This window comes from Clytia hemisphaerica, unplaced genomic scaffold, assembly GCF_902728285.1.
Source record: "Clytia hemisphaerica strain Z4C2 unplaced genomic scaffold, Clytia hemisphaerica genome assembly, whole genome shotgun sequence".
Classification (NCBI taxonomy): Eukaryota; Metazoa; Cnidaria; class Hydrozoa; order Leptothecata; family Clytiidae; genus Clytia; species Clytia hemisphaerica.
In genome coordinates, this window is record NW_027103240.1 from 892,806 (window position 1) to 902,706 (window position 9,901).

General features: G+C 35.7%; 1 protein-coding gene across 1 annotated transcript; it reads right to left on the reverse strand.

The window, feature by feature from the left end:
- Window positions 1–3,538: 3,538 nt before the first annotated feature.
- LOC136813781 (TATA-box-binding protein-like) lies at window positions 3,539–6,714 on the reverse strand. The gene is made up of 3 exons (XM_067070606.1): window positions 6,540–6,714; window positions 4,872–5,110; window positions 3,539–3,854 (listed from the first exon to the last, which is right to left on the reverse strand). Exons 1-3 carry the CDS (start codon window positions 6,541–6,543, stop codon window positions 3,702–3,704), a joined length of 396 nt encoding a protein of 131 aa, XP_066926707.1. The 5' UTR covers window positions 6,544–6,714; the 3' UTR covers window positions 3,539–3,701.
- Between the last annotated feature and the right edge of the window lie 3,187 nt (window positions 6,715–9,901).

Below are 9,901 nucleotides of genomic sequence, written 5' to 3' on the forward strand. Positions count from 1 at the left end.
AAGACATATGTTGGACGGTGAAGGCTTCTTCGTAAAGACGAAAGACATGTACCTATTTTTTGGATCCGGCATGCGGGAATAGTGTCAGGACCTGCAGGCGACCTGGTAGGGTTGGGTATGGGTGTGGTTTGGGTGTGGTTACGTATCAGATTGGCTAGGAATTTGGTTATTATCAGTTAGGGTTAGGGTTGGAGCTCGAAAAAAGCACTCTTTTGTGATTTTCTCTTAATACAGTCTGGTCTGTAGTTTGTACAATATAAATAGCCGTCAGAAACGCTCTTTCGGCATGAATCCGTGGCGCAGTGGTTAAGGCATTGGGTTTCAAAACATCGGAACTTTGCATTTAGTGGGTTCGAATCATTGAGTTTCAAGCCGAAGGCTAGAGGTCAATCTCTAACCTTTCTCAGGCAAGAAAAATTGAAGCCTTAAAAAATGCGCCGTATTTTTTATGACGGATTGAATCTAGCAATTCCTTTGTTTTCGAGTGATATATTTTTCGAAATTAAGCGGTAAATTTTAGTTTCAATCTGTCATTTGTGTAAAAACCAGGCGGATCGCTCAAGGCCGCGCAACTTTGGTAGGATTTGTTGGCTTCAAATCCTACCAAGGAGATTGACCTCTAGCCTTCGGCTTGAAACTCAATGGTTCGAATCCCACCGGTGGCGATCTGTCGGTAAGTCATTCAGCAAGTTAGAAAACATAGTAAATAACTCACACAGAACCAGAAAGTCAGAAAAACTACGAACAAGAGACTGGAAAGTACGAAATAAGTCCAGATCTGTCTTTCGTCTTTACGAAGAAGCCACGACCATGTTGGACAGAAATTGCAGCCAGACGACAACGATGTCTTTCACTTTCGTTTTCTCGCTGTAGAAGCCTGCCCGCTCCGTAAGTCTTCCTACCCGGCATCATCTTTATCCCGGAAGCCCAAATGCACAAAAATATCGCAAACCCTCGCAAACCTAGGTTTATGCTTTAAAACTTAGGTTTATGCTTCATAAACCTGGGTTTGCACCCTGTAAACCTAGGTTTGTGCTATAATACCTGAGTTTACGCTTTGTAAACCTAGGTTTATGGGTTTAGGTCTCAGGGGGGGGGGCACTCAAAATTTGGCTTCTAAAATCGGACCCTTACAGTGCTGTGAATTTCCATGAAAAATTATACCCTTACAGGGGATCTTAAATACCATCATACCGACAAAATTTCGGGTCAAATAACGTAATACCGTCGGTGAAGGAAGCCTAATACCGATACCGATATTATATTTATGTTTTTTTTCTCGAAAATAATGAATTTTCAGTTATCAAATCTATTGTGTAGTAACAAATTAGAAACTGTACAAACAAGTCTTGTACTTTATGAGGCCCCGGAGGCCCCCCAGTCAACCCTCAATGATTCAGGTATTCACGCACAATTTTTTGCCAATTCACGTATTCACGCGCGAAAGAAACCATTTTCACGTTCACGCAGTCGCACCAATTTTGCTTTTACATCTTTGGTTAAATTAAACGATTGTGACATCGGGCTAAATTTAACCTTTTTATGGTCTCTTTTAAACAGATTGACCTATTCTTATACCAAACATTTTCGCCAATATATAAAGTTTTTTGCTTGTTTTGTGACCTTATTCTCGATATCGTCGACTTTTTAAGGCCTCTTTTACAGCTATTTGAGCTTTCATGAAGCAATATTTTAGGTCTGCCGCGCCAAAGTTACTTGCTTGTTACGGGAGGCAAATGCAAAATTAAGCCTTTCCCCCTATAATTTCTTTCTCGCAGACCCGTAAGATGTCTTTTATATTGAGAATTAATTTAAAATCGAGGTTTGGGCCAATCATGGTCTGAGAAGCTGTAGACTTCAACACAGGCTTCATAGAGGTGGTGCTGTGGTACAAGTAAAGGACGCAAATTCCAAAGTTTAACCCCCTATCGGAGGAAATAAAATAAATGGAAAATAAGAACGCGAGCGAAGCGAGTGCAAAGATTTTTCGACGCTCTCCTAGCCTTTGTTATTGAAAAACGGCCTTAATACGCTATTGTTAGCCAAGTATGCCTTGTTTGGTCACACAATTTTTGATTTTATTTAACACTGACCATTTGTTGGCAAAAAGAGAAATATGGTACGGCGAGCGACGTACCTACCATGCCTGCGGCGTTCCAAGAGTTTCGCCCAAGAAATAATTTAAAATTTAGAATGCCTAGATTGCCTGAAAACGCATGTGCATTGCATCCGTTTTTTATTTGAAGTCAATTCAACCATTTACTGACAACTGGCAAGCTTTTGAAGCAAAGGTCCCTGACATGATTTGAATCCCGAATAGGGGAATTTCCCATAGTCACGTGACAACTAAGCTCATATTCTGAATTATTTTTTTTTGGAATTTGTTCCTTAGCATATGAACTTGCATCCGTTTGTTATTTAAAGTCAATCAAATCATTTTTAAGAAAGGTCCCTAAAATAATTGAACTCTTGAAAAGGGGAATTTCCCATAGTCACGTGACAACTAAGCTCATATTCTGAGTAATTTTTTTTTGGAATATTTTCCCAGATATGTGAACTTGCATCAGTTTGTTATTTGAAGTCGATACTTTTCTTCCTTGAGTTTTTATGAGCTTTTCAAAAAAGGTCTCTAAATTGAAATAACTCACAAATAGGGGAATTTCCCATAGTCACGTGACAACTAAGCTCATATTCTAAATTTATTTTTTGGAATATTTTCCTTGACTTGTGAACTTGCATCCTTGTTTTATTTGAAGTCAATCCAACCATTTCCTGATGACTGGTAAGCTTTTGAAAAAAGTCCCTGAAATAATTTGAATCCCGAATAGGGGAATTTCCCGTAGTCACGTGACAACTAAGCTCATATTCTAAATATTTTTTTTGGAATATCTTCCTTGCATGTGAACTTGCATCTGTTTTTTATTTGAAGTCAATTCAACCATTTACTGACTACTGGCGAGCTTTTGAAGAAAGGTCCCTGACATGATTTGAATCCCGAATAGGGGAATTCCCCATAGTCACGTGACAACTGAGCTAATATTCTTAATTTTTTTTATTGGGATTTATTCCTTAGTATGTGTGCTTGCATCCGTTTTTTATTTCAAGTTAATATCTTTTTTCGTTAAGTTTTTATTGAGCTTTTTCGAATCCCCGAATGCGAATCCCGAATACCGAATACGCGAATACCTAACTCCAGCGAATCTACCAAAATAATCTGCTCGAAATTTTTTTTTAAACAAGGTATCATATTTCAATATTTTTGAATTCAAAAAAAAGGCAAAAGACCGAAAAAAACACGCGAAATTAATAAATTTCATCATTAATTTAAATAATACACTTTTTTGAATATAAGAACAAACTTCATAAGAACATAAGGCGTCGATGTTCAAAATATTAAGCACAAGTTAAGAACCTTTTAAGGCTTTGGGGACTTTTTTCTTTTGAAAATGGACAAAAATACTCATAAAGTGGTGAAATTAAGAACATGTTAAGAACATTTTTGGGCTTAGTACTAAAAAAGTTAAGAACATCTGAAGTCTTCAAAGATGGTGGATGTTCTAATAAAAAACGTGTACAGTAACAAGTACATCAAATATAAGCTATATTCTCTACAAAATCATTCAAATCCTCATTTAACAACAAATTTATCTAGGGTTATATGACAGTTGTTAGCTTTCGTTGAGCCTCCTTCAAACTTGTTTCTAATCTAACGGGCGTCCTTCGACTTTATTCGAGCAGAAGCTATAATTCCAGCCTGGTATCGATGTGCATTCGCCACAACCTGGTTTACAACCACATTTTGTTTTTAGTCCTTCTGAACATATTGTACATGGTAATTGCTCCATTGGGCATTCCTACAAATAGAAAAATAAAGACATGGCGTTTAATGTTCCTAGCTGGCACACAACGTTGTGTCGTCCATATAACGTTAGGTGAACGTTGAAACAACGTTGTGTGCCAGCTGGGTTAAGAAACTAGAGATACCACCGGGGGTATCCCACTCAAGGTAAGCGACCTACCATACGTGCGGCCCTTCAAAGGTCCCTTTTCCAAGTTTCCCAAAGTACACTGTAAGGGTGTTTGTTTTCAAAGGAACTGAATTATTATGCTCACTTTAACTTATAACATGTGATTCCTCCCTCAAGCGATTTTAAGTATTTTGGAAATCGGGCCGTTATTCAGGTCTTTTGATAGGGTTAGTAAATGACTGACAAACTTTCCGAAAAGGCCGCTACGACTCCTGTGAATTTAGCGGCCACATCCAAGCGCGTTCAAGTCCAGACCGGTCTCATTATCGATCAGTAGACTTCTTTTTATAATAACTTATTGATGTAAGCTAACAACAAACACTAACTAACGGCCAGATCAGGTCTAAGGAGCGGTCACGACCGGCCCAACGAGAGACCAGGACCGCTATTTTCTAGAGGGTATGAAGGCCGATCTGAAGCAACAATTTGACCTCTACTAGACCACTCATAATGCCGTAACAAAGCCGGTCCGATTTTCAGGTACTTTTATTCGCTTGGGAAGTCACATATTTGAGAATGTTCATTGTAAATGAGTTATATGTTTATGAACATCATCATTTTATCTGATTTTTAACCTCCTCCCTAGACGATGCTATTGTCCGTTAGAGGGTCAGTAAACTCGGGAAAACTATACGCGCAGAGTCAAGGTGTCAGGGCGGTTTACGGGAAAAAAAGTGGCAGTAGACTTTGGAACAAACACTGTAAACACCCCCGCCACTGCTTACTCCGCCGGGCTTACCACCGTTTTTAAATTTATCCTGCTTTCTAAACTTTTCCCTTTTTTAGTGATCTTGTGTAGACGATAGAATCCCCTGCCACTAGAAATTTAACTGGTGTTATTACCGGTGCTTCTTCGCTTGTAACTTGTGAGATTTGCGCTGGTTGAACTAACTGTTGATCTGATGATTGTTGTTGTGTTTGTTGCTGCTGTTCTTGAGTTTGTTCTTGCTGTTGTTGGGTTTGTTCTTGTTGTTGCTGAGATTGTTGTTGATTAGATGGCGGCGGTGGTGGCGGTGGCATTGCTTCACTTTCATTGATCAACGCAATGGTTGCCAAAAGTGTTACAACTAATTTCAAAAAGTCTGTAATGTAAAAAAAAAACATTAAGATTTCTACAAAAGCCTTTTCATGGATAACCTCGATTGTACATTTCAACCTACGTTTGTTTAGAAGGCCCGTTTCAATTCAAACAAAGTTTACAAGGGTGAATGAAAATTTGAGATGTGGTGGCATTCCATAGAGATATAGCTATAGGGATTTTTGATGTTTTTAAGTTAACGTCCGTTATGTAACTTCCATTATTACGTATGAAAGCTAAACGTTCGAATTGCGTACTTAAGGGCTCTGACCATAGTGAATTTTTCATAATTGCCGTGTTTAAAATGTGTTTTCTGACTGATGTAACCAACAAAACTATGGCATGTTATACATTTTCTGTTAGACAAACTATTCTTGAATCTGAAAATTCAAAAATTGCATTGAAAAAATTTGATGAAGAAGAAAATGAAGACTTTTGCGAGGAAGAGTATTTCAACTTTGAAGAGCTTAGATTCGGCGAAGAAAAAGCATTTTGAAATATTTTTCGCAGTAGATGGTGTATCTTTTACCGAACAATAAAAATTTTTGCGGAAAATTTTTGTAAATGCTTCTTCGTCTCGAAATCTTCAAAATAGTGGTTTTTCATCAATTTTTCATCTGGATTTTGCTTAAAAAACAGTCATAACTTTTGACACATCTTTTTAGAAAAATTTTCCGCAAAATTTAAAATAGTTCAATTCTTTGCGGACAGTGTAAAGAAATTTTGAAACAAAAAAATTAATTACCCATTAAAACTAAGCACTTTTTGTAAAAGAGGGTGATGCAACATATTATTAACATCTTTTTAAAGTTCATAACGTCATTTTTGCAATTAAATTCTTAATTACTCTTAAGGGATTCGATTTAAAAGCAATTTATAAAGGCAATTCTTTGTTAAAAGTGTTAAGGAACCTGAAATATAACTTTTATGTTCAAATACCAAAATCAATTTTTGGACTATGGTCAGAGCCCTTAAGACCTTTTCTCCAGATTTGAACGTCTTATTCGATAATGGCGAAAAGTTAAAACAAAATTTAGTTCGATAAAAATTAGCATGAGCTTGCAGCAAAGCTAGTCGAAATATTTTTTCATAAGGCCAAAAACTTTTCTAAACAGCTTGAAAAAACACTGCATTCTAAAGAACAGTGTCAAATGTGAGGTAATAAGAACATCCAAAATGTTTTTGTGACCATTTGATGGCTTATTGTTATTTTACAGACCGTTTTTTCCGAAGAAAAAAAGTGATCAATGAAAAGCAACATTTTGTCTGTTTGGAAATGGCTATATGGGAATCAATGAAATCATTTGGATGACGTTTTATTAATTTGTACAGACCATTATATCTGAGAGCAGTCCATTTGTGTTAAGGAGGCCCTGTTAACCTGAGTTTGGAAACGACAGGGATGAACCTTAACGAAAAAAATAAATACTTACTCATTTTGTGTTGTCAAATTTGCTACTTCTTTAAAAAAATTTGTCAAATCAAATCAGTAGAGTCAAATCAATTACACTTCATACACACACTAAAAGAATGATTTTCCTTACATGCCAAGAAAAACTTCTACTCGCCACCATATACAGAGATTTAGTTGCCAACCATTATTTCTAAGTCACCACAAAATTGTTAATGACTCTCTCTAATACTCATCATAAACAACCAATTAATTTGATGGAGTGTGGGATGAAGAGTGCTTTGCCACACAAACCCCACCTTTTCACATTTCATTTATAAGCACATCCAAAATTTTAGAAGCTTTTGAATGTTTTTATTTATTTTTTTTAGTTTTAAGCCCTAAAATTGGTCTGAAAATGTTCCTATTACAATTGTTTTGTGAGCTTTTTTTGTGCAATTTCATAAGAAATTATGTTTTTTAGAGCCTTTAATAAAGTTATGTTCATGTTCTTAACTTGTTCTTAATATTTTGTCATCGAAGCCTTATATAGACCAATTCTGAAAAATCCAGTCAGGCACTATCTTCAAGCAAACCTTTAGCAAGATGCTTGTTCCTAACTGACATAAAATTTCACCTACGAAACAAAAACAAACAAAAACTATGCAGGTCCAAACGGGAAATATTTGAAGACTTTGTGACAAGGTATTACTAAATCATCCTGTACCTATTCTTTTTACCATTTCGTCGTAGGTAAATGGCTGGTGGTGGTCGAAAATGACGTCACACGGAATAGGTCTTTATAGCTTGTTTTGATAGAAGAACGTATAGTTGACGAAATAAGTATTACCTATGAGGTAATACTTTAATCGTTTCAAGATGTAATAGAGCTATACAGTCCAATTAAGAGATTTATTTTTCAGTTATTTTTGGATAATCAACAAAATAGGTCCTTACCGAGTTTTAGTTGTATTGTAGAGAATTTCTTCAGTTGTCACCTTATCCATATCTTTATGGCTCTTGTTTTTGATTTTGTAAGATATATTTTAAGAGAATGACTTTTTCAGAGTCATTTACTCTTTGCCAAGTATTTTTCCTTGAAACGGAAATTTAGGCGTAGAAGGAATATTTGGAAACTAATCATGCCATTTGTCATCCAAACATGAGTAATAATTATCTCATTCGCTAAAAAAGGATTACTGCGTTGTTTCCTGCCTATGCATGCATGATATTTTCAAAACCCTAAACAGATTATTTAAGTTTTTTCCCATGCCTCAGTGACCCAGATATAATTTAATTTGTAGGTAACTTTAAGGAGGATAAAAAAACAAAGAGCGAAGTGCCAATAGAGATTTCTATAATGTGGCGTATAGGGTTTGACGGTGTGTTGGTATAAGCCCTTTTTCGGTGTTAAAATTACCATGCAGGCGGTGAAAAAGGAAGGTTCGGAAACCTTTGACTGTCGGCGTTGTCCGGAAATAATTGTAAAAATCTGTCGGTACTTCAGTGTTAGCGTTCCCCCGTAAGACTCCCCCTTTAATGGGATAAGAGAAAGGAAAACAAATGAGAGAAACCCAGAACTTTTCTACCTTTGTGTCTATTTTGACATCATACTTTTTTTCCGGAAATCCTGTACCGGCTTCCTATGTCACCTGTACTAGAAGCTCAGTAAGAATTGTAAGTAAAATATTTTGTATATCATTGGTTCCATGCATCTGTTGCATGTTATTTTCTTTACAATTGTCATGGGAGAAATGCAAAAATCTGTGCACATTTCCCTTCAAGAAAGACATCGAATTTAAATAATTTATGCCATCATTAAATTGACTTGGAATTCAAGGACTGTTCCATTGATGGCACCTTTGTAAAACTTATATCTACAATCACGGACAAAGGGTTGTTAGACTTTTCAAAAACGCATGAAAAATTTCAAAATAAGCTCTGAAAACCCATTTTGACCAGGGCCAATGTTGTTTTTATTTGATTTGGAGAGTTTGGGTGACAATTCCAGAGGCAAAATCCATCTGACATTGAAAAAAATGAATTTTTGCAAAGTCTTCAGGCCTTCCTTTTGTCTGAGATTGAAGATTGAAGCTTCTCTTTAACTTTTTTGAAAAGACATCTAATTAGACCATATTTGAGATGGTTAAATCAATTATAAACAAATTTCCAGAGCTCTCTGGTGCACCCACCACCTGTGTGGCTAAAGTTCACCCATTATCAGTCCTTTTCAGTCATTTTCGATCATTTTCAGTTATTTGTTTTTAAAAGTACAAAAATCGTAAGGAATGCTAGCAAGCCTGTAGGTGTCTTCTGCCAAATAACCACTTGTGGTTCATTTGGGGGAATTTCCCAAGTGTCAAAAAGGCTTTTCTTGGCACAATTGAAGTATTTTTGAAAAGTCTATACATCTTTTGTCCATGATTGTAAATTCGCAAAAAGTAAAAATCACATAGCACGTTGAATCACCGCACAAGAGAGTAAAAAATCACGTGCTAAAGATACAAATCCTGCGAAATAGGCTTATGGGTAGTAACTTGCACAGATAACAACTTCCACTGTACATGTTCTTTTTAATAAGAACATCAAAAAAATTTGAAACTTTCGGATGCTCTTAACATTTTGGGTTTAAAGCCTAAAGATGTTCTTAGCATGTTCTTATTTTCGCCATTTATCGGGTAATTTTGTCATTTTTCCTTAAGAAATCGGCTGTTTTAGAGTCCGCAAAGCCTTTAAAATGTTCTTATCTTGTTCTTTAATATTTCGGTTGTTGAAGCCTTATTTATGTTCTTATATAGTTTGTTCTTATAAAAAACGTGTATACTTTCGTGTATATTGACGAGCTCGTAAACAAACTTAATATGACAGGTGAGTACCATTGAATCATCAACCACCAATTAGAAACAAAACACTATAAATGTAAATTAATGAATTCGAATAGGTATTTAGGTCATTTAGAATAATTTATTACAAACAATTAGTATAGATATTATTCGTTTTAGAAATTCGTTACAAAAAAAGTCAATAGTGAGGTTAAAGGGACATTACAGTAGTAAAATGTAAACATTGCGTGAACCACGTGTCATTAAAAAGAACAATTAAAATCACGTGTCCAAAACAAACTTGTAAAACAATTGAACAATTAAAATTAGCCATATTTGGTTTGATTTTTTATTTTGACATGTGACATTTGTTTTGATTTTGTATCCGCTGCATACAGTTTGTTTACAAATTTCGCAAGTACTGTTATGTCCCTTTAAGTAAATCGGTAAAATCACGAAGACGAACGAAAATTTAACAGGCTAGTGAGTTTCAACCAATCAAATTTCGTATTTCCACTAGCCTATTACATTTTTCGTCCGTCGTCGTGATTATCTTGGTATGCTTAACCTCAGTAATATCTAC